General features: G+C 38.0%; 1 protein-coding gene across 4 annotated transcripts in view; it reads right to left on the reverse strand.

Moving 5' to 3' along the window:
* The window catches only part of MAST4 (microtubule associated serine/threonine kinase family member 4), a 242,288-nt gene that overhangs the window by 26,721 nt on the left and 189,067 nt on the right, over positions 1–26,500 (reverse strand). For 3 of the 4 annotated variants that reach the window (XM_063127992.1, XM_063127991.1, XM_063127993.1), the window contains 8 exons: positions 23,685–23,786; positions 18,043–18,175; positions 13,656–13,723; positions 11,123–11,208; positions 4,038–4,246; positions 2,158–2,296; positions 1,141–1,273; positions 313–478 (listed from right to left, as the gene is read on the reverse strand). In XM_063127992.1, coding sequence (XP_062984062.1) covers positions 313–478; positions 1,141–1,273; positions 2,158–2,296; positions 4,038–4,246; positions 11,123–11,208; positions 13,656–13,723; positions 18,043–18,175; positions 23,685–23,786 — 1,036 coding nt within the window. Of the gene's footprint in view, positions 1–312; positions 479–1,140; positions 1,274–2,157; positions 2,297–4,037; positions 4,247–11,122; positions 11,209–13,655; positions 13,724–18,042; positions 18,176–23,684; positions 23,787–26,500 lie in introns of those variants that run through there. The other variant, XM_063127994.1, reaches the window with a different exon arrangement.

Raw genomic sequence — 26,500 nt, forward strand, 5'->3', positions numbered from 1 at the left:
GTGTGTGATACACAGAGACACAAAGAATATATTACGATGATCATCACTGAACTCAGCCCTGCTTTGTTTCTTAAATTCAAATTCCAGCCTTGTAATTCTGCTGAGTGTTGTAAGCAATTATATTTTAATTTGTGGTAAATCAATTAGAAAATAACACCAATTTAGTATTCTTATGTGGAGAAGATAAGATTGTCAGTTTCTCCTGGGAGCAACAAAGGTCTGATTGTGCTTTTAAAACTGGCCAGGTGGCCATTCTTATAATGGATAGTTCTAAGGATATGAGGATAACCATTTCAGCTTTGTCATATTTACCACTGATGACTTGTCCAAATAGTTCTTCTGGTGTATCCCCAAAAAACGGTACACACCCAACAAGAAATTCATAAAGGATAATTCCCATGGACCACCAGTCCACTGGCTTGCCATAACCCTGCCTTAGAATCACTTCTGGAGCTATATATTCTGGAGTGCCACAGACCTAAAAATGAGAGAAGAAAAACAAAATTGAGTTTGTTTTTGTTCATAAATTTCTCTGTTGATACCTTCCACTTTATTAAAAGAACCATGGTAGAGAATTTCAAACTTTCTCTTGGGTTTATAATGTTGAGGATATTCTCATGAAAGATTTCAACTGAATTCATGCAAAAGAAGAATTATTTCATATCGGCTGCTTAATATTATGAAGTCACAGCAGATTGCATATATTTATACTAAACACAATTGGCTTATTCTTACTTTAACATAAAACTTCTTTGGTTTTACCTTAAGTAACTCTTAAGAGTGAACAGATTGTGGGCAAATGGTAATGAGGCATGTGTGAAGGGAAATGGGCCATAGCTAGGATTTTTAGCACCCTTGATTGTACAATGCATCATGAGTTCCACAAGTACTCTGCTGAGACTCCCGATTTCTTTATAAAAACAACTTTCAATTTGTCTTTCTCACAATCTCACTTGCTCACAATTAGATCGTTCATCTTACTAATAGACCATAATGGTGGAAAAAATGTCTGGACCAATCTGCAGTGCAAAATAAAGGTAACTCCAGTACAGGAAGAAAAAAACATATCCGTAGGATTTCCACAATGCATCTAGTTTTTAGACTATTGTGCAAATACAAGTAGAAGGACCTATCTCCTACCTGTTTATCCAGAAATTCTCTAGCATCCTTCTCAATGTGACCTTCATAAAGATTGGTGGTCAAACTCATGAGGCCAACCTTAGATAGTCCAAAATCTGTTAATTTTATATGTCCCATAGATGTTACCAATAAACTGCAAATGAGAATGACAGTTGTTAACAAGATGCTTTCACTGCAGAAGAGAATTTTAAGCCTAGATTATAACCACATCCCCCTGCAAACATCACGAAATAAACTCAACAAATGACTACGATAACTGGCAAAGGGTACATTATTCTGTGGGGTCTGGCTTCATTTCCAGAGAATTGGAGTGCTACTTGTGAGAATGCCACATTTCCAAACAACCCAGCCAGTTAGTACATCTTTGTTTTATTCCATGAAAATAGAAGTATGACTGATCTCTCCAATGGGTACAATTTGGGAAGTCATTATTCAGGCTTAATGCTACATCCACGTTTGTCTATTAGGATAATAAATAGGTGACAAATACATACGCCTCAAGCTAAAAAAGACACAAAGTTGTCTAAGAAGAAGTGAGTTCTTAATATGCTTATAAATGGTGATAGGATAAAACATTTTATATGCTATAAATAAGTAGAACAATAGGACATGTGTTTTCTTTCCCCATTTGGGAATAGTAAAAGGGATGGGGGAGGAACAATAACTATTAAAGCAGAACCAAGATGTTTCTACACACACGGTAGCCAACATTCTAAACGTTTACTATAAAATGAATTTGATAGTCAAGACACATCTAAAAAAATCTGAAATTGTAAATTCTGAAAATTGTATAGAACCAATCTTAATTTAGCTCTTCCATTTAAAGTTATTTCATGAGAAAAAAATAAAATCATAATCCCAAAGACCAGAAGTAAGTTTGCAAATGTTTTTGTTGACACTTATAAGAACTGCAATAGTTATCAAATGTTAAATAGTGGATGAAGTATGAACAGTCTTCCTTCATATTCTATGTGCCTAGTTTTCAGGCAAGTGTTTTCTTGTAGTTTATATACATACTTGTCTGGTTTCAAATCCCTGTGTACTATTCCATAGTTATGGAGATACTCCAATGCTAGTACAGTCTCTGCAAAATACATCCTGGCCATATCCACAGGCAGAGGACCCATGTTTTTCATTAAAGTAGCACAGTCTCCACCTAAAACATAATGAATGTTAGTATAGTTTATTCCTCACTGTAAGTCCAGCAACAATTAATTCAAAATTCAGTTTGGTACTTACAATTTATAAAACTGCATGTGTATAAGTGAGTAGACAAACATGTTTTTAATTGCTTTAGGAATCAAAAATTCTTACAATAATAAGACTAATAATTAAAAATCTTTATATGAAGAAAAATAAAGCATTTTTTCCTAAAAATTGGGTTATATACATTCAGCTTAGTTAAAAAAAAACTGCTGTTGGATATTTTAAGTATATGAATCTCCTTTGTAACTGTTTCAATAAAGCAGGTAAATTATTGCAAATACTCTAATGGTCAAACAAAGAGAAAGGGAAGTCATCTCATTTTAGCATGAATGCCCAGCACAAGCATGATGCCATATGAAGAAAAACAAAGAATGAAGCCTTCCTACCTACTTCTAGTCACGATAGGTGAATCACCCTGGGCTCACCTGTACTGGGGTCAGCTACCCAGCTATTTTTCCCAAGTCAAAATACTGCTCAGCTATTATTGAGCATAATTACAAGTCAAATCAGACCCTAACTCACTCCAGATGTTATCAAGACTTCAACAGGGTCCAATCACTTTCCTCAACTCCCCTGACCTCTCTCTGCTGCCACTCCTCAACATGCTGTTTGCTACTGTGGCCACTACACAGCAGTGTCTGGTCCAGCTGCAGCAGAGAAAAGGAAGGCATTATATTTTGCAAATTTCCTGGCACTTGAGTCACTTCCTTAACAGTATTCCAGGCACTACAGAAAGGAGAAAAGAGACAGAAATGCCTCCCCTCTCTGGAACCACCAGAGCAGCTGTCTGGTAAGTGGAATGGTGGAAGCAAGGGGGTGTGTGTGGGGGGGGAGAATTTTGCTTTCCAAACAGGCTCCATAATTTTGCACAGTTTGGAGAGGTGCTTTGCTTCGTTTGCACAAATTGTGCACACTTCGGTGTAATAAAAAATACTACAGAAGAAATGTCACTTGCTGTTATGCTGGCAACTCTATAAAAATACTTTACATTAAATACTTGAAAAATTGTTAAAGTGGCGACAACAGTAGCTGAAGCACAGAAAGGCTTCTGCCAAGTTTTCCCCTAAGACAGAACTCCCCCCACGGGGAGGGGAGCAGTGCCCAGAGTTCTATGCTAGCGCTACAACCACAGCAAACAGTTTTCCTTCTACAGTAAAACAAGAAAGAAAAGCAAGAGAACCAGCAGCCGCAGCATGGTAAGCAAGATGCCCCATCCCCACCCCCGAACTACCCTGACCCATTTTGCTCTCTACCCCCACTGAAAACATCTTTTCCAATTTGGTACCACATGAACTGTGAAGAGGGGAAGTGATTTTGGTTTAACCCTAGTTGATCTGTTGATCTATCTATCTAACTGTCTGTCTATCTATCTATCTATCTATCTATCTATCTATCTATCATCCCACCATTTCTTTCAAGGAACTCATGGTTTCCCTTTCCCCGAGTTTATCTTATCCATAACCTGTTGGGTAGGTTAGGCTGAGAGACAGTGGCTGGTCCAAAGTTGCCCATTCAGATCATGGGTGACTGAGGTTTTGAACCTGTGTCTCGCCTGTCCCAGTCCAACACTCTAACTAATAGGTAAGAATTACGATTTCCTGGGGCTCATTTTTTTCATATACATTGAATTTATTCTTATTTTTCAGTATATTACACAGAGCTTGCCACTGTATGTAGAACAAATACCGTACCTTCTACATATTCCATGGCCATGCATAAATGGCGTCTAGTTTCAAAGGAACAATACATGCTGACTACAAATGGATTTTCGGCAAATGTCAGGATATCACGCTCAACAAAAGCCTGCTGAATCTGGTTTCGAAGAATGAGATTTTGTTTGTTAATCTTCTTCATGGCAAACCTCTGTCTGGTTTCTTTATGCCTCACCAGATAAACAGCACTTTAAAAGAGAGAGAGAGAGAGAGAGAGAGAGAAAAGTTTCAGAGTGAGATTTAATGTACATTACTAAATAGATATGCTATGATGGTAGAACATGTTTAACACTTATTGGTGATTCCAGACTTTCGTTTTTTTACCCAGCTTGCCACATCAGCTAACCAATTAACCACTTAAAAATCCAACTGCCGAGAGGAAAAGGTTTTCAATCTTTTTTTGGAGTACTTATGTCAGTTTTTTATGGTGGGGAAAACCAACATGGCACAATATTACAATTTAACTCTTAAATGCTTATTCTGCAAGTATGTATCATATGTATGATTCATAATCCACCTCTGACTGCTCAAGATAACATCATATATGAAACCCAAGAGAGAGAATGTAAGCTTCATGATGAGACAGTGTCTTTTTGCCAATTGTGAAAGTAATATATACTTACTGTCATTGATGAGACCAATGAACAGAGTTTAACATAACTGGGACAGATGAGCAGTGGCTGAGTCAACCTAGAGTTACATTATTCTCCTATGATTAATTCCCTCAGGGATACACTTAACAGGTTCATTGTAGTTTAGGATGACAAATGGAATAAACTTCATAAAATATGAAAGTGGGAAGTGGGAAGGGCTGATATTGCATTTTGGATTTAGTGAAAGGGGTTACAGAAGATATGATTCCTCTGTAAGTACATTGATATGTACAACTTTAAATACTCCTTGAGGAAATCTTCCTAGTCCCTATTCACACAGCCAATGTTGGTTCTTTAATTATAATTGTAGGGCCATTTCTCGAGATCCACTTTTCTTTCATTCTCTCAATCTGACAGCACTGTTCCCATTTCAGGGTAGGCAGCCAAAACAAATTGCCCCACACTGAAATCAGGATGACACTGCACATTAGGCAAAATACAAATCACACCCCACCCTCTGTACTTCCTGCGGTTTTACACTTTAGAACATGGCATGCCCTTCCTGAGGTGAAGCCATGTGACTTAGCATAGTCAATTATTTCAAGTGGCAACTGTTCCTACATCTTGTCACAATCCACTCATTATGTCTGTTTGTCTCAATGATCTATACATATCCTTCCAAGGCAACTTCCAAGTAACATCAATGAAAATGCATTAATAAAACCACAATAAAAATATTAACAGATATTTGGATCCTTCCCTCAGGGCAGTTGGTGGTAGATGGCCAAGTGAGCAAAGGGGACATCCCAGCTGTAGCAGGCACCTTTGCCTGCTTCCTTCTCTATCCTGGAATCCTTCCCACAGGTTAGCAGATCAAGTGTTATACGAACTCAGGTATACTGATTTTATACACACATTAAATTACGCTCCAAGTGGCTTGCAACATAATATTCTTCCTCCAGGGTTTAGTTCTTTATCCCTTTGGTTTCTTTGCATTGTCCACTTTTTTCTTTGGATTTGTTCTGTTTGATTTGTTCAACCTGTGCATTCATCTACCTTTTCCTTTTAAGTATTTTGAGCCATTTGTTATATTTAGGGGGAAGTAACCCCTATCAAGCACCATTGACTTATGAAAAGGCTGATACACTGAATATCTGCAATGAACTGATGAAGTTTCAATTAAATGATTGTAGGGTCAAATAATGAACAGGCCATATATCAAACGGCTCACAGGCTGCTCAAACAACCTAATGGAAGTTTGACATAAAATGCCGTTTAGACTATATCATATACTTCATTAGGAGTATCACTACCATTAATATAGTGAGAGAAACAGCACAGTAGATGGCACTGTGGAACAAATATAGTTGTTGTTGTTGTTGCTGCTGTTGTTGTAAAACTAAAGGCTACTGAAACAAATCAAGCACATTCAAAGAAAACCCCTTCTGCTTTTACACAGATCACACTGGGTGTTCTAATCCTCTGGCAACCAACAATAGAAAACCAGTGCAAATGATGTTCCTTACTGGGAAATATTCTACAGTAAGAAACTAGAGAGATCTCTCCTTGCATTCAGACAATGAATCACTCTGCCTCAACTGGTATGTGGTGAACTTGAAAGATGGGCACCTGGACAAGCAAGTCTCTTTTGAATGTCTTTTCTCAGTTCACTGTCTGTGTGGAAAGTTAATAAAGCAAACTGCCTATAAGCACCTCAGTTTTTACTTGCTAAGGAATGTTTTGAAAAACCCAGGCATAAACTCCAGGATTGAATCAATGGACATATACACACAGCACAGTATCCCCACACAAAATTAGGTATTTGCCTCTGCTTTTTTCTGTGTTGTACATGTGGTTCTCTCCATCATTCATATATCTATTTTTTGGATCCTACTCAAAATGACTTTGAATGACTTTGAAAATACTAATACACAAACATAGGATAAGTCAGATTGCCCCAATCTGGCGCCCTCTGAACGTTTTTGACTACAACTCCACAACCCCATAAACTTCAAAACACCTGGAGGACTCCAGGGTGGGGAAGGCTGAAATAAATACTGGGCAACAGAAAGACATGCTTTTGAAGAGACTGTTTATCAGCCAAATATGTTCAAATAAACTCTTAACAAATATAAAAAAGAACAAATGATACTGTCTTCCTGTCACTGGACTAGTTTAACGACAGAAAACATGCTTTGTTCCTACAAATAAAAAATATTTTCATGAGTCCATGCTTTTGATTTTCCATTCAGTTTACTGGCCAAAATAATTAAAAGACCCCAGATTTAAGGTATTTATTTATTTACTTTAAGGATGTATGCTTCTCTTTTTGATCAAGTGCTCTTCACTTGCACAGTACAGTATACGTGTGCAATAAATTCATCTCAGATTCATTTAAATTCATGCCTTACCTCAAGAGCTGGGTTTCTGTTGAGGGGATTTCCCCAATATTCATACTAAATATTCTGTGCCTGGGAAAACACTAGTATTTCTAGGGAATTGTTGGGATTGTTGTGTAGAATATGTGCTGTTGTGCATACTTTGATGACCAAAGTATGCATTACAGGGCATACTTTGATACCCCCCTCCTCTCATGTTCACAGCACTTTGTGAACACATACACACAGCTTTTGCAAAGCAGTGTGCACTCTTGCTATCTTAAATTGCATTGCACATATCCTGATGACGCCTTCGCTCAAAGGGTAGTGGGAGGAGGGAAAGTTACAGCAATGAATCAGGAAGGATGGCAAAGAGACTGGATATATCTAAGAAAAAGTGGTGGGTTGGAGAGAATAAACTGTGGTTCATATGTTGGCTCTCCTTCACCAGCCCTTTCAAAATTGTGTGGGACAGGGTCTCCTCTCCCATGATGCCTCCTTGTGTGGAAGTCAAATTAATTTTTCTTCCCAGAGAGAATTTTGCAACCAACAGTTCAGTGCAATTTAGCATTGCCATGGACTGCCCATCTCATAGGGACTTTGTGGTGGTGTAATGGAAGGTGTGCCAGCTCACTCCTCCACTACATGATGTTCTCCATCTCCAAATTATGAAGCACAGAAAAATTTGATTAGAATGTGGATGAGTGAGGGAGTAGGTTGTCCAGGATCCATTGTGTATACAGGTGTTCACCAGGCAAAACTTCTGCTGCTCTCTTCTAGTACAACTCCATGCAGAAAGAAATACTACTTCCTCTTCTCACTCATATCATTTGGTGACTCTTATTTTTTATTTGAAAGCTATGTACTCCCTTCCTCATGTACTGGAACAAGAGATTCTCTTGTTAAAAATCATCAGGCAAAGCAACAGCACAACAGTTTATACTATAACAAGGCAGTTCTGCTATGCCCCCTCCCCCATTTCTTACATACTGATGGGATATGTGGTTATCATGCAAATGCTAAACAGGATTGAGGCATACTTTGTTATAGGAAAGGCCTTTTTTTAAAAAAAGTGGTCCTTAGAATAAATATGAATTTGGCAAGAAAAGTTGTTCCTACTTTTTAACTGAATATCATCAATAAGCAGGTGTTCAACCTGGAAACATTAATCCCTATAATATTTATCTCTACGAATGGTATGAGATCCTTATAAATGTCTTTACTCTTCTAGGAATCATTAGACACATTGAAGCAGTTCTCCTCTAACTGAGAAAAACACCCAAAGGGGAAAGCAGATCACTGGGATATCATATTGGTCACCGTTTCCAAATAGCTCAAAGCTAGTCATCAAAAAAAGACTGAAGCAACTATCACAATCCCACCCAAGCCTACACATCGTGCCAGCTAACAATAGCAGTTGGTTTATTCTTTTATGAATGTATCTGCCACACACATTTATTTCATAGCTATTCACTACTGAAATCTTGAGAAGTGATTCCAAACTACAATTATGTAAGCTCCAAAAAAACCAGAAATGGCTATTGAGCTAGTTCACAAAACCATGCTGATGAGGGATTAGGCAAACACAACAATTGTGAATGAAACTTCTGTTCAAGGTTAACATAATGTTGAGCGAGAAAACATGTTGCATTTACAGTAAGAAACAATTTATGAGCAAAAAACAAAGATCTGGCTTGAAGAGGAAGTCTAAGACAGCTTGCGAAACCATTAATGACTTGGCCTGCATCCTACATGTTTACTGATTCACAGCTTGTTTAACTTCTTGTATATTCCCAACCATTCATTCCAACAGCCTGGTGTACCTCATCTACTATAAAGTCATTTAATTGCACTGCAAATGATTTTACTCCCCCAATTATAAACTGGGAGTTCTAATTTTTAAAAAATCTAAACTTAAAAAGGGTTCACATTTAAACTCATCATGTTTACTGCATCTGACAAATTTCTGCTAAAGGATGCCAAGATCAACAATTATATTTTAAAACAGAGCATTTTAACTCACTAATGAAGACAACAAAATCTGTAGTAGAACCAAACAAATGCAATGGACAACTATAAAATCCATACACATAAACCCAACATTTGGCTCAGTCAGAACACCTTCATTTGGAAGAAAAAGCATATTACACTATCATAATAAAAACATTAATGAACTACATCACAAAAATATACCCAATGACATTCCTGAAAATAAATTAATGAACCACAAGCAATACCTCACTTATTTATGCTATCTTAGAAAATTAATGAGCTGGAAAACACCAAAAGGAAAAATGTCTCATAACAACATTAGCTTTATTTTCAGTTTATACTAGTAATAAACAGCATTAAGTGCCCTTGAAGCGTTTTACTGCTGTGTTTCCACAAAGGGAGTAATATAATTATTATTTAATGGTACTAAAATTCTTGGGACCTCAGGTATTATTAATGTGCTTTCTTTTTAACTTCGAGATAGTGACACATTATATCTTTGACTAAGTGTTGTTGGTGACCAAAGTTCTGACCTTCTGAACTTGGTCTTAATAACTAGATGATTGAAACAAACACTGAAACCCAATGAATGCATTTAGTGTTAATGCTAAACAATGGGAAATGCTAGGAGCACAATCCTGCCAAAGTTAAGCACTTTAAAGTCCAATTGGTTTCATCATAAGCATTAAGCACGCACTCAAATCTATAATTAGATTACTTCACTAGAATTGCTCGTTCCATTACAAATATGAAACAATCATCTATATTACATTTTTCTGGACAAACATATTGCTAAAATACAACAGTCCCACCTAGTAATGCCAGGGACTGAATCTGAACCCTTCTGCATGCAAAGCAGGTGCTCTACTACTGAGCCACGGCCCCTCACCCCTCCACCCTGCAGCTCCTTGTACTCCAAACTGCTCCTGAGGGTCCCCCAGCTTGCCAGAGCAGATTTGGATGGCACTCAAGAGGCTGCAGGAGGGACTATCCCCTCCATCGGCAGGAGGGGTTAATTAGATAAAACTGACTTTCAAAAATCCCTATTTATGTTTTAATTTAAAGGTGTCATTACATAGAAATGTATTTGTCTTTTTAAACTTCAACTTTCACTTCAAATTCCACTTTGTTAATCCCATGACAACTGAAGTATGAAGCAAATTTGACCTGAAAGCTGCAGAAAGTTATCAGGTGCCCCTAGATAACACCCTTTGGGTCAGCAACATGCAACTAGTAGCTCTGCCCTCCATAGTGCATTTGCCACTGCCCCCAGCACGCTTCTGTTTAGTCCTTGAGAGCAAGGGGCAGACATGTTAATTCTCACATAGCACTGGATTCACAGAACATGACAAGTGCTATTCAAGGTTGAGTATGGGTTGTCGCTGAACTGTGAGTTCTTGTGTTGTGTGAGCCCAGCTATGCTAATAAATCATGGTTTGTTAACCATGAACAATCCACAAAAAGAACCGATTGTTGTTGGGTTGTTAATTGGTTTGTTTGTGGTGGATAAACTGTGTTTTGATAGCATGGTTGGGTTCATATAACACACCAAGCCACAGTTCAACAACCCACACTTAACCGATACCCAACCTTGAGTATAGGTTCTTGTGTTGTATGAACCCAGTCACAGTGTTCCTCTTTCTGGGTAGTTAAAGCACTGGAAACACCTATCTCCTTGTTTATTTTTGCTTTATTTCTCCAAATCTATCAGAAAAAAAATGGCAAGCACATAAAAGCCATTCTTTGCAAGCCCCCCAGAAATGTGTTTGAAGGACGAGGTAAAATAATAATAAATAAATAAATAAATAAAGGCCAAGCATCCTGCATTTCTTTCAATCAAAACATTGCACCCTTATACTATCAGCAAATTAACTCACTGAGTAACTTTGGCTTTCTGAAATTTATTTAAGGTTTTTACTGGCATATTAAAGAGTGATAAGAAGGCATGCAGCTACACACCATTTCATACAGTAAGCAGCAGAAAATCATGCAAAACTATTTATTTATTTATTTATTTATTACATTTCTATACCGCCCAATAGCCGGAACTCTCTGGGCGGTTCACAAAATATATAACTATGGCTTATATATTCATACTCACCCATATGCTCCATTACTAATCAGTTTAATCGTTTCAAAATCACATTCACGAGGCTTCCTTCGAAGTTTAAGGGATGCATTAGAACTCTTTAAAATAGATAAGGGGGGAAAAGCCAGTTATACTAGGTACAAAATATTGTAATATACAGTGGTATATGAAGGCCAGAACTATAAAGAGGTATTGATAGAGCTCTAGCTAATCCATCAGAGTAATGGACTTTCAGATGTATTGTCATTCATCAAATACTGTCCATTTTGCACTATTTCCACATGTTAGAAGCAGTGTGTGCTATTTAGCAATATAAGGTGTTTTTTTACTTTCAAAACAAATATGAATCAAAATTATTTTCTAATATTTACTCAAGGAACATCAAAGGAGGAAGCAAATACCGGTATATTTGTAGAACATTTTGTAGAAAGACTCTTCCTCTGGTATCACCATCCTGCCCACTCTTAATAGTTGGTTTGTACTTAAAACAAAAATAAAAGCCCAAACCAAAAAAATCAGGCTTGGAGCAGCATAATTAATATTTGTTAAGCAAAAGCTCTTCCATGACGGAGGGAAAGCAGTTGAACTGCCTTGTGAGAGGAGGCCGAATTGCAGGAAGCGCAGGAGGGCACCGAAGGAGATGTGCTGCTGAGTGACACAGAGGGAGGCACAATTGAGGAACAAATGCAAAACCAATCATGTGCAGTTTGTAGTTCACACTACAAAAGCAACAAGCAAATGCACATATGGACTGGACCATGTGCGAAGCTTGCATCAGATAGGCCAGAGAACTTGGATTGGATCACTGGACCCTTCTATGCACAAAAGCAGTGTAGTCCTTGATGCTTAAGCTGGACAATTGGGATGATGCCAGCTTCCACGGAAGTTTCCAAATATCACCGAAAATGCTTGACATCATCGATTATGAGATTGACCCAATAATCCAGAAGGAAAATACAGCAATGCTCTGAGCTGTGCCAGTAAAAAAATGGTTAGCAGTGACCTTCTACAAACCGACATTCAACTTGAGCTACCTCCTTCTCAGTACCACCTTGGAGTTGGGAAATCAACAGCCTGTGACATTTTCAGAGAGACACTGCAAGTCCTGAATAAGCTATATCTGGCAGATGTCATAAAGGTGGAGGGCAAGAAAAGAAACAACCATGACTTCTGTGAACTTGAATTTCCCTGGTGTGGTGGGGGTGGGGGTGGGGGTGGGGGTTGGATTCATCCCATTTAAGAATCTTCATTCTGGAGGGTAAGGGGAGAGTTCTATAAATGAAAGAGTTTCTACAGCATGGTTTTGCAGGTTTATGATGTTGGCATTTCAGGAAGAAGTCATGACACAGCTATCTTTAGGGAATTCACCTGTGGTTGATAAGCTAGCCACTGGCACCTGCTTCTCAGGGCACCTTCTCATCCTGGTTAACCGGGCTTTCATGATTCAACCTCGACTCATTATTATTATTTATTTATTTATTTATTTATTTATTTATTTAGCACCATCAATGTACATGGTGCTGTACAGAGTAAAACAGTAAATAGCAAGACCCTGCCGCATAGGCTTACATTCTAATAAAATCATAATAAAACAATAAGGAGGGGAAGAGAATGCAAACAGGCACAGGGTAGGGTAAACAGACACTGGGTAGGGTAAAACTAACAGTAGGGTAAAACTAACAGACTCATGGAAGTGTAACACACTCCAAGAATGCCCAAAGAAAAGTGCTTCAACAACTACCACAGTAGGTTGAGGATACTAGTGGAGAGTGTGTTTGGGTGATAGTGTTTTCTGAACGTACTTCTGGATGCTGAGGAAGACCTATTAGCAGATGTTTTCACTGCATGCTGCGCTTTTCACAACATTTGTGAATCAAGGAGTGACATGCTCCTAGAGAACACCGACCCAGCGCTGAGAACAATGCCATCCTCACTAATTTACAGTGTCAGCAGTCTGCCCCAGATTCTGTGAATCCTTGCCCAGAAAGTGTCGTGGCACGAAGCTGACTTCATCTGGAATTATTATCCACATGTTCTCTGTGTAAAGGTGTCATGCATGGCCAGTAGGTGCTTTCTGCCACCACACCACACCACACCCAAACAAATGAAGTGCTTCCCAGGCTCATATACCTGCTTGTATACCCTGAGCAATCTTTTCGTAAACTGTCTTTTGTAATCCACACTGTTTGTTTGTTTGTTTGTTTTTGTCTAATATAAATTAGGGGTTTAGAATGGTAAAGGAATTGGACAGACAGGAGGGAGGGCGTAGGTTGAAGTCAGCAGTGAGTGGACTTGGGAGTGGAGACCATTCCAGTGCTAGTTGAAGGATGACAAAAAAAAAAAAAAATCATTGCAGCTTCAATGCCTACCAGGAAGCCCCATTTCACCACTCTCCTGGGGTGGGGGAGTTGGAACATCGAGAAGTAACACAGAGGTGTTGCTTTGATATTGTTGTATTCTTTTCCAAGATAAGTGAATAAAACAATGCAGAATCATTTATTTGGAACATACAGCAGCACATAAGACAATGTGACAAAATACTTACATTGACTGATTCATCAGTTTCTGGAGTTGCTGCTGTTCCACTGTCATAGTTAGCTAGCTGAGCAATTTCTAAAATAAAGAAAAGCACACTATTTTCAGAATACACTTTGCATATTTATTAAAATGCTTGGCTAAAAGATGGGGGGAGCCAGCGGGTTACAAGGGATTTTTTTTTCTGCAGATAGGCCAGGATCACACTTTCAAGTTCAATTACATCTTCATTTAAATGATGTCTTAGCCTTTTACACAAATTCCTTCTAAAATTAAAGTCATGATTAAACGCCAATTTTAATTAACACCCAGTCCTAAAGATATGCACATGTAACAGCACATGAGTGGCATCTGCATCAATACAGTTATCTGAAGCAACATGCTGTACGAGGTAAGTGGGACTTTACAGGCTCACCTACTATCAGTTGTCTGTGTATCCTCTACTCCAAAAACTTACAGTGAAATATTACAGTACGGGCTATATCCAACAACACATGAGCAGACGTCTGCTGCACAATGGGGCTTCCTCCTGCTCCACTTCCCCTCCACCCTCCCCAGTATGCCTCCAACTCTGCTCTGAAGAGTCACGTAAACCCTCAGAGCAGATCAGGCTACGGGAGGGGGGGAGGGAGAAACCACTCCGCTAGCAATTTCTATTCCGTTGTTGGATGGACAGCATGGGATACAAATTCTAGGTGTACAGGATTATGTCAAGTAGCTAGCTTTACAATGGTGTGTAGGTAAATTACCCCTTAGTGGCAAGGCTCTGACTCTGCTGAATTTTGTATTGGGGTTGTTTGAACGATCACGAGCGTAAAACAAGCCATCGTCTGAACCCGGTGCACAGAGGCACAGGGCTGGCTTCATATCCTCCTACAACTCCTACTGTGGGTTGTAAGGTGGGTACAAAGTCAGCACCGCTGGGTTAGGACAACACACCAACCTGCAGGTAATTATTCAAATGACGGGAGCAGGCACAGCACGCACAGAGGCGGGTGGAGAAGCCACAATGGCTTCTTTTACCCGTGATCACCAGAAACCAGACATTATTTGACATCTTCATGCAGAAGTACAATAACGTATCTGTCAATATACAAGTGCCTAGCTAAACAGCTATGCCAACCAGATAAATCTTACACTACTGACACAATACTGAAGTCAGTTTGTTTTCAGGTTTTAAATGTTTGGTTGATTTCATTGATTGGTTGTGAATTTATTTAAATGCTGGTTAGTAGTTTATCTAATGTGTATTTATTGTTTTTTGTTTATATTGTTGTTTTGTATGTTTTGGTTAATTTGAATGAGCTCTGACATAGAGTGCAATATGTATTATTAATAATAATATTTATTAAGTCATGATATTACACTAGCAGAGTGAGATGCTGCACCCGTTTATTTTTGTGAAATATCCCAGAGAATCGGAGCATAGCAGAATGAAGCATGTATTTAGATGTATGACAATTATATTCATATGTCACTCGTTTATAATTGCAATTGCATTACAAATTTCCAGTAGGACGGATATTTTAATCACTGGAATGAATGTAAGAACACCGTTTTCAGAGAAAACAAAGAACTTAAAAGTTACCTTTATATACATTATTTGTGTGTATGTAAACACAAAGGAAACCATCCCATAACAGCCAACATAAATTCATAAACCCAAGATATAGTTTATTACAAATTTAGAATAAGCCATTAATATAATCTAGGTCAAGCATACATGTAGAGTTTTCTCTTTAAGTCAAAACCGGCATATTTTCATTTACATTAAAGCCACCTGCAGCAACAAGGTAAAACTTTGGAATAGCTTTACAAGCAATTTATAAATGTGGGGTTTTATAATGGGACTGCTGAGAGATTTCTTTTTTGTCTTGTTTTTGTCTTGGAAAGAACGAAGCCATTGTAATCTACTTTGACAGCCTTCTCAATTCAAAAATTACATTCATAAATAGAAAATTAAAATGGTTCAGTTTTAAACTTTTTTTAAGGGGGGGGGCAAAATAGCCATTATCTGAGAAATACACATTATTTGTAAACAGTAGGTAGTAATGGAATGAAACCAAGAGTCAGCTTTTGAAGCAGGAAGCTAAGGAACCATTTGTAATGCCTGAAGACATTTTTTAAAACTCATCTAAATACCATTAAACATCTGCTTTTTTATTTCATTGATTTAAACCATTTCTAAAGACTCATGATTCAGAAAGGTAAAGATGGTAATTTAAAAGCCATGGGGGAACATTTCTCCCCAGGGAACATCTCTGAAATACAACGACCAAGCTACAATAAATGATGAATCTGCTGTGCTATTGCTTTGAGTACAGTATAGGTTTATCTGGCATTATCTCCAAGTACTGCATGCATCATTTCATTTGAAGAAAAGATAGTATACAAATAGGAATAAAAGTAAAGGGCTGCAATCCTAAACACAATTACTGAAAAACAAATTCCATGAGGTGTAAAGGGGCACATTTATTTACAACTAAAAATATATTCTTGTTTAAACATGGTTTTATAAAATTAATCAACTGGGGCATGCATGACCACTACAACTTTTATTTGTAGTGTTGTTTTAAATGAATACTGTTGTTGTTTTTATACTGTTTTTATGTTTTTTAATTTTTTTGTATACTTTTAATGTCTACTATTTTTAATTGTTGTAAACCACCCAGAGAGCTTTGGCTGGGGGGGGGGCGGTATATAAATGTAATAAAATAAATAAATAAATAAATAAACTTACCCATAATTCATAGCGGATAAAGCAGTATGAGTTCTAAAACTTACTGTGTTACAGAATTTCCACTGCGCCAGTGTACAGGTCCAATAATAATATTGAAATGTTTTGGATAAGATGACATGGACAAATACACTCAGTTGCTGGTACAATCATATAGATCTGAGTTGATGTTAACAATAGGCAGAGGATGTGCAGAACCTCTCCTGTTTCATAAACAAGTTTTCTTTATTTGAACGTACCTACATTCAAATGTACCTACCAAGACATGTTCAAGATATTACTGATGGTTTATAAAGCCCAAAACAGCACAGGACCAAGTTATCTGAGATACCATCTGCTCCTGTCTAGACTACTACATTCTGAGGTGGAGGCCCCGACTGATGTTTGTTTGGTTGTGGTGTGGAGGAGGGCCTTCTCCACTGAGGCTCACACCATGTGGAATGATCTCCCCATTGAAACCATGTGGAATGATCTCCCCATTGAAACCAGGTGAGCCCCTAGTGCAAAGTGTTTCTGCCAACAACTTATAGGCTAGTGCCCCTGGTTATTTTTAAGAGATACTTCACTGTTTATTAATTGGGTTTATAGTATTTTATCATGATTTTATCTTGTCAGCTGCTGTGGATTAATTTATTCTTAAAGAGAAGAGGTATAGAAATATTTGGAAATAATTTATTTATTATTTATTTATTGTATTTTTATACCACCAAATAGCCGAAGCTCTCTGGGTGGTTCACAAAAATAAATAAATATTTGCACAGTGCTAAATGTAACTAACAATGACAGATTATGGGACTGAATGTTTTATCAAATAGGTTAGAAAATGTGCAGCAAAAAGCAGTGGTGCATGAAGCTAAGTGCTGATAATATTATAAATGCATTACAATCCTATACATATTTATTTAGAAATAAGTTGAATTTTGTTCAATTATGCTTACTTTTAAGTAAGTGGTATATTTTACTACTTCAATTTCATGAATCTGAGGTACTCAAGATTGCGCAATAAATTAACATTCTGAACAATCTTTTAAGAGTCTCCCTGTAAGATATTGTGGGATAAAACCAAGCTGTGTTCATTTTTCCAAAGGATTTAGAAACATAAGAAGTTTCTTCAACAGCAGACCGGTCTTTTGGGCTTACAAGTAGGGCATGAAGGTAATGAATTATCTTAACCTGTTAGTCCTAGGATCTGTTATTTAGATGTATGCTGAGTCCAAACATGGAGGTTTAGCTTTCATGGTTACTACTACGACTACTACTATCACTATTTACATTTATATACTGTCCCATAGCCAAAGTTCTCTGCCGTAAACAACTACTTTGTTCAACAAATTATTTTAAGATCTTTGAGTAAACAGCATTAAAATGATTCATATTTTCTGAATATGCTTTGATATAGATTTACATGAACCTTCATTATCTTGGCCCATGACTCGACCTCATGTTCAGTTGCCCCTGCTTTTGACAGCACTGCTAAACAGGTTTAATGAAAACAGGTAACTCAGATACTGTATATCTTTTCTTTATCAGCAATGTAGCTTCTGAGATCAACAATGGACTGATTTTATTCTTCATCTTCCTTTTGCTCTCTACCATCTCTTGCTATTTTCATAATAATTTTGATTTAAAAGTTGATTATTAGACCATGACATTCTCATACCTTCCAAAGGATCCTTATTCAATCCTAGCTGACTTATAATATATCTAGGGATGTCGGTTTTAATGCCTTGCCCCTCTTTTGCATGTCCTTCTGCAGCTTCCAAAAGATAGTAAAATTCCTCAGGATCAAACTCCTAAAAGGAGACGAGGAAAAAAAAACTATTACAGTCGTGTTTTGTTTTAGTTTGCTTTATATCTATGCAAAAAGAGACTGTTTCTTTCACTCGTTTGTGTGTCCCTATGATGATTTCTTCATGAAAACAATTCTGACATACAGCAGTCTCACACAGTAGAGTCATCAGCACTACCACAAGCAATTTGTTTGTCATTGCAATTCAATTTTCATTTGTTCTGCAGTGGGGGAGCTGGAAGGAGAAATGGGGATCATACAGTAAAAACAGAGAAGGGAAAAAAGGCCACAACTTTTTTAAAACAAGCCCCAAAGGCGTATCATAGGGCAAGGAGCCAAGCATGGCAATATACAACTTGATTACTGGAGGGGAAAACTGGGTAGAAGAATGTCAGAAGTCAGATGATAACGCTTGATACCTTTTGCCCTTAGCCACTGACATGGGACTGAAGCTCTTAATGTATTCCAAACCCACCCTCAGGAGACCACTTAAAGAAACTCTGCAAGGTTTATGGGATGTCTGCACCTACTTCTCCCTACACTCAAAGTCACTGACTGCTGAAGTGCTTGTTGTGTCGGCATGTACATAATTGAAAATCATAAACAAGAGATAAATAGGAGAATCATTAGGGGGGGGAATGAAAAATCAAGGTACTTCAGGCCAGTTAAGAGCTCACAAAAAAAAAAATTCCTGCCTTATAGCAGTTGACCAACATCTATGGTGAAATACCAGTCACAAAAATAAAAACTGGGCCATTCACCCATCAGTATCGGGTCCAAGTTTTTGAGGGACCTTGGACAACACACCCTCAAGGGAGGCCCCTCCCTCAGTGAGTCTACCTTCTCACTGCCATTGTCACTCCTCCTCTTCTTTCTTCTTTCCCATTATCGATACCACTTGCTTGATCTCCAGGCAGAGCCAATGAGCAAGCAGTGAGTATCATCTATTGCTCCTCCTTCTCACCACCACCATTGCCTGGGCCAGAGGAAAAGGCAGGTGAACAAGCAGATTGGTGAAGAGGAGGAATAACTCCACGGGAGTCTTGTTAGGGGGCTCCTGCTGGGGTTTGAGCCCTTAGCAGGTGCACAACTATGTCTACCCCGATGCCCTCCGTACACAGCCCCAGGGCAAACTAGACAGAAGCAGATTCTCTATAGCTGTTGCACCTCTTTCAGCCCAAGGACTGAATTCAGTATAGGAGAAGCTCTTGGGGCCACATTCCTGGGCAAAACAGAGCAGGGGCAAAGGCAAAATACCAGGATATTTTAGCTTAGACGTCTTACCGCCAGTAACTAAGCTTTAGGAGAAGCATTTCAAGCTTTTAGAATGGACTGGGGGGGGGGGGTGTGGAGCAAAAACTGGGAAACCAACGAATAATTGGCAGTCGGGGAAAGGTGACAGAGCCAAGGGAAGGGGGCGTAATAATCTGAGGAATACCAGAGGCCCAGACTGGGACCCCAGGTGAGCCAGATCGGCCCCCAGACCTGAGGTTCTGCAAACCTAGCCCTACAATCAAACCAATTATCCTGTCGAAGGCTAATCATGTCTCGTTCTCACAGCCAATATGGCTACTTTACTCTATTCTACCCTTCCCTTTTGGGGTTCTGTCCCTGTCTTAACTTAGCTGTGGCCGTAGCTAGATCAAAGGTTTATCCCAGGATTGTCCTGGGGTCAAACCTGTTCATCTAAGTGCCACACAGGACATCCAGCGCTCAGGCAGGGACGAACCCGGGATGATCCTGGGATAAACCTTAGGTGTAGCTACGGCCTATGTGTGCAGAAGGATTTCCAAAGGTTAAAGACACTATTAGCAAAATGTTTCAATATTCACACAAGCATGTAAATCAGAAATTTATATTACACACAGAAACCACACAACTTTTGAAGAAAAAATAAAATTAAGCTGTAGAAATAAAATAGAATACATACATGATATTTATGAAGTTAATCTCTAACTCTAATAAATTTTATCAAGGGAACAATGGTTAGATAGCTTGCATATTACTTCATCATTCAGAAATTTAATAAAGTAGATGCTATACATTAAATGCTTCAAGAAATTTGGGCAACTCAACTACAGGAGCTTTTGTGAATCACTTTTCCTTTGTCATCTGATAAATGGTGGAAGAAGGAAAAGAGGATAGCTGTACTGTTCTTCCCTCCCCAACAGGAGAGTCAGCAGCTTTTGCAGCATTAAGTCCAATGTGCAATTTATGCTAACAGGATGCAATACAATTAAAATAAAAGGTCACTAGAGTAAAGCTGTAGTAGTTTAGTTCTTTTAAATCTGGGACTGGGCAAATCCTCCTTTTTATGTGGAATATAAGATCGCTTTTCCATGAAATTTCATAAGATTTTTTAAAATGAATTTGTTAAACACAGTTTTTTGAACTAGAGTTTAAGAACACCTTTAACAAACAATGGGGAAAGCCTGACACAATGTTGGATGAGGATAGAGGGAAATGGAGGAAGGGTAAGAATGAGAGAGATAAGAAATTGAGTGTGTGTCGCAAGACGTAAGAATTATTTTCACATTAAAGCAACACAGATTCTACATGGGATGATCCTGCAGAACAAAGGGCATTCTGTGTTAATTGGAAATTGTTGAGGAGGTTCTTCTTAAGGTAGCTTAAGTCACCGATTGTGCTGAAATGGCTTTTAAAACCCTAACCCCTGAGACCCTCCACAATACATTTAAAGTAGTATTATATTACTTTATACACAGTGATATAAAATTGATTTGTAGGAGGGACGTTCTCTCCCACAGGCATCCACACAATCGTTTTGTCACGGCATTGATCTATTTAAGCTGATTTATTGTTTCATAGTTTCATCAAAGCCACCTCTTCCTATCTCTCAAGACAGAAGACAACCCTAAAATGGAAGTGGATATACACAAGTCTCCATAAAGGGATACCTGTGACAGCTGCTGGGGGTGATGTGTGTTGGATAAATGCCATCTGAAAATTTCCCAGACCAACTGCTGATGCAAATGTTCTTTGCTCCTCAGAGAATTGTTCAATTAAAAACATTTTTTTCTGTAAGAAATGCTGATAGGCAAGTACAAATAAAGTATTGCAAATTTGTCTAAAAATAGGAGGGGGGAATGCCTGATTTCTACCTTATGTCCTATACTATGTGATTGAAACCTGACAAATTTCAGCTGTAGATTCAAAGTGAAGAGGTATGTTACCATGTGTTTTATTGGCTCGTTGTCACACTTGCTTGAAATGGAGCAATAAACTCGCTCCCTGAATGTTTGTTTCATTAAATTACTTGAAAAGATAATTTTCATCTCAGTTTAAGAGTTCTAGACCAAACACATATTCTAATAAATTAAAACAAATCTTATTGGAATTGACTGTAGGGCCTCTTCATTTGTTAGACTTGTAGTTATGTTGTAGATTCTGAAAATGGGGGTTCAGACACCAGATTTCTTGAGTCAGGATTCCCTTCCAAAGTTCAGAATGATCCTAAATTGGTTCTCCGTGACTAAAAGTCCTGTTCATTGCCTTTGTTCTCCAAATTTACCCAAAACAAAGGGGCTTCTGGGAGAGTTTGAAGGAAGTTTGATGTAAGCATGTGTAGCTCTCCACTGCTACACAAGGTTACATCAGCATCTGGACCTCAAACAAAGATCCTAAGGTTTCTTCAAAACTTCCCAAATGTTCTACAGCAATGGGTGTGGCAAGGAAGCCTTTAGGCCCCATCACGTTCCCAACATTATAAGGAGTATAGCAAAGTCTAGAAAGGGCCCGATTTTAAGTAAGATTCCTTCTGAACATTCAGCAGACATCCATTTAAATAAATCAACTGGATTTAAATTGGCCCATTCCCAATTAGAACAGGGAAGAATTCACTTATCACTGTCTATGAATACAGAAAGTGATCTCCCACACAGAGATTAATAAACTACTAGGCTAGCTGATATTCTTTTCTATGGTAAGCAACTGAATTCATGGAACCCCTCAGAGTACGCCTCAAACAGCTATATAATCATTAATCTAAAGAACCTCAGGCCTTGGGACCCAATCCAGCCTTCCACAGTTTTCCAGAGAGCCACACCCCCTTCCCCAGCCCCTTTCTCCCAACCACTAATATTGGGTAGTTTCCTGGGCTTTGTGCTGTTTGCCCACTCCCACCCCCATTTTAAATGGTTGAAATGCCTCTTCTGAGGCTTAGTTACTGGCAGCAAGAGCTTTAAGCTAAAACATGCCACTATATTTTTGCATTTCAGCACCACCCCCTTTGGCCCTGCCCACCACTGAAATATGGCCCTATGATGTTTTACTGCTTGCTAATTTATATAAAGTAAGTATTTGTAATGTTTAAATGATAGTTGCCATTTTAGATGTATGTGTTGTGTGGACTTCAAATACAAGGTTGGTAAGTAGTTAAACATAGTGGGAGAGAGTGGGGAGAATGTGAAGTGAATGCTGACTGGCTGGTGGTTCAAAGGTCTGGATTGTTTGTTAGTAGTGAGGGGAGGAGTTAAGGGAAGCAGTAGAATTGTGTGTGAGAGAGAGTGAGAGTTAGGGTCTGCTGAAGTTGAAGTTAAAATCTGAGGTTCGTCTGTGAAGAGTGTAGTGAGAGTGTAGGAGCAACAGCTTTTATTATTTTAGGAACAGAGTGATTGGGAGGAGAGAGTGTAGAATAGGGGGTAGCGTAGGCAGAATTGCAAACGAAACTGTATGTAACAAACACTGAAACTGATGAAACCATAAGCTAAGTGACTGCATTATCTTACTTACTGTTAATTAAAGTTCTTTCTGTTTCATAAACTGGAGTGGGTTTTTAGGGTACCTGAGGTAGGGTACAGTGGTCAATGGTGGCAGCGGTGAAGGAGGAGGGAAAATATAGAGTGCTGGCCTGGCTGCTGCGAGACCAAAAAGGGTCAGTGAGTCACAGAATTCTGATCACCCATCCTACAGTTGGGATCCTTTGATTTAATAAGAGAAATAAAGGAGGACCAGGGGGAAGGTGGCATCACAGGCACCTCGAGAGCTTCTGCAAAATGGAATTTGAACCTCAGGGTGAAAAAAAGTTGAAAATATCTGATGGAAAGTGTACAAGTATGGTTTTGCATTTGGGAACTAGTGTGAAAAACAAAACCATAATTCTTGAAAAATTGAAACGATAAACAAATTGAATATAAACACCACATGGAGCAGCCCAAACAATGTATTTTTTTATTCAACCAATGGGGTTGATAAAACAGAACACATTCATTCAAAGCAAGAGACCACAACTTTAAAACCTTTGCATTCTATTGCTCTAACTTTCACACACTTGGTCACAGAGAAAGACAAACAAAAGAAACATTTACACCACTACTGTTTAATGCTTACATTGTACTAATATCTAAGACTGGTAGATAACATTTAACAGACTAAAAATCTACTAAAAGCAACAGTGTAAAACTAACACACAACACTCATTCTTCCGAGTCCTTCCAAATGATTTTCAATAGCAACCTAAATATCTAAACTGATTAAAATAAGCACACTCTTACCAAACATTCAAGTAAGCGAGCAGGACGTGCAATGACAATAAGAATCTTTCGGACAAGCTGTTTAATAAATGCCAGTTCTCCACTTTCTGACCTTTCTTGAGCCTGTCAAAAAGTATAAAAATAGACTTGACGTTAAAATCTAGATACAGAGAAAATATTAATACAATGAACTAAACATAATCAGTGAAGTTAATTGTATATTTTTCCAACATAATCATGTCAACATAATCACATCTTTGCAGCACTGCTGATTTCCAATATTTATATTTTTAAATCAAAGCTGTTTAGCTTAAATTCATAACAGGGGAGGCACCTTTCTGCAAGTTAAAGGTTGGAATTGGAGAGATGGTTTAGAGAATTAGACCTACAGTGGAAGAAGCCCTATAGTTAGGAACTAGGTTATTGTTTTGTATTGCTTTAGTTTTGTGCAGAATTTTATTGTAAGTCACTTTGGATTTACTTCACAACAAAGATAAATAGACTTGCAATAACACAACTAACACATAATTATTTATGGTAATAGCAAGCAGTTAGCTTAGCTAAAGTCAAACTATGGTGGTATGAAGACACTAACATGCCCTAGTATGCCAAACAGGTGATTTACAAACTACCGTATTTCTTCGATTGTAAGACGCCATCAATTGTAAGTCGCACACTAATTTCAGTACCACCAACAGAAAAAAAAAACCCTAAGAAACACCAGCGATTCTAAGACGCACCCCATTTTTAGAGACGTTTATATGGGAAAAAAAGTGCAGCGAATCGAAGAAATAGGGTGTATGTTATCTGTTATGTTTCTATACGCCCTTCCTTCAAATAGCTCAGGTTGTCTGGCGCACATATGGATTTCATCAAGCAACAGTTATTGCTGGAATGGCATAGGTGCTGGTTTAAAGATTCTTAAACTCCACACAGACCAAGTCTAGCATGGATATCCATTCATGGAAGCCTGCTTCTGCACATGGAATGCCACTGCTCGACTAGGGAAAATATCTTTAGATTTGAGCTATACATTCACATATTTAAGGAGTAAACATTTTAGTTCCATCTTTGTGGAAGAAGAAACAAACAATATGCACATTTGTGGGGGTGGATAGGAGGTGAGTGATCTAAGAGAAATAAATGGAATGATAACTTGTATAAATAATCAGAAAAAAATGGAAGTAATAAAGTGAAATAACTGGTACAGAGAGACCACTTTTCAAAAAGGTTGGGAAAGAATTTGCAAGAGGCTTTGTATTGCATTCCAAATTTCTTTCGAACTTTTTTGTCTAGTGACAAAGAGTAGACTTTCAGAGACCTAATGAATGCAAAGAAGCCATATGTTGCTTCTCTTGGCTGAAAGATATTGACATTCCTTTGTTCATTTCTCAAAAAGAACTTCTTTGTTTGAATAACAGAAGCTCAAATCACAGCCACTACTTATTCACCACTGTACTGAGTAGATATTCATGAATGTGAAGTTGAGTCAAACAGGTTAAGATGTTCTTTGCAACTGCCTTACTGTGTTAAAATCCCATAAATATTAACCCATAATTCAAATAATATTATACATTAAGTTCTGGATATATTTCAAACGTAGTTGCTTAAAAGCAATACTGGTCTATTACTGTCTTTTAATATTGCAAAAAGGGTGGAAGAAACAAAACACAGTATTTCCCCCCAAAACAATATACCTTAACTATGTCTGACTAGTAAACATTAGTATGCTGAATGTATTTCTACTTGGATCAGAAGCTTAAACTTGCAATGATAGGTGAGGTTGTGAACAAAAGATTCCATGAAAGTTAAAGAAGGGTGCCGCAAGAAAGTATTAAACTCAAATTGACCTTCACCTTAGAACTACAAAAATGTGAGCTAAATCAAGCTGCTCAGATGCCTTGTGACTTCCCTAGCCATGCAAAGCAATCACAATGTGCCAAGCAGCAGGAGACATAGCTATCCACTGAATGTCACAGCTGGAAACTGACAACAAATGCATCATCAGAAACCCAAAGTGTATTCCCACAATTTAGTTCCAACGAACAGCACTCCTCCTTGCAAGGATTTATGTTCGAGATGAGCACAGCCAAGGTAGCACAAAAGACAGTTTTCATACTTGGAACTACAGGATACATAAATGAAAACCACAAAAGCTCAGTTTTAGCCCAAATATATTGTTTACAAGTATGCTTTGGAGTCAATAATTTAATAACACCAAAAACATCTTCTTTAAAAAAATAAATCCCAAAACCATCTTTAAAACTGAAGCATTTTTTTCAACATATGATTCTCTTTGCTACCAGTTTATCCTACACAGTCACAAATATTCAGAAATATTCCTTCACATTGTACTGGAATGGATAGCAGACCATAGCCAGAGACAAATTTAAATCATATGTAGTAATTTTGATCTGTACTTCATCATCCAACCACTCAATAATATTAATATAATTAACATATTTCTATGCAAACTGATTCCTGAATAATTTAATTATGCTTTTTCCTCACAAATTTAAAAACAAATAAAGATAGAGTACTAACTAGCAGGATAATTGAGAGTGACTCCATTACAATGAAAGGCCCTGAAAGGAATGTGATGGAATCAAATATCAATTCAGTGACCATAGTAAGAATTTAAGGAGCTACCTTATTATGCCCATTACACACTTGTAACATTAAAAGCAGATTTGTAAGAAAATATAAAGAGTATGTGAATCAGAACAAAGGCCTATCTAGTCCAGCATTCTGTTCACACCATGTCCAAACAGCTTCCTGTTGGAAATCCGTAAGTAGGACATGAGTCAAATTGTACCCTCATGCCTTCAATACTGGCC

Source organism: Elgaria multicarinata, chromosome 6, assembly GCF_023053635.1.
Source record: "Elgaria multicarinata webbii isolate HBS135686 ecotype San Diego chromosome 6, rElgMul1.1.pri, whole genome shotgun sequence".
NCBI classification, from domain to species: Eukaryota; Metazoa; Chordata; class Lepidosauria; order Squamata; family Anguidae; genus Elgaria; species Elgaria multicarinata.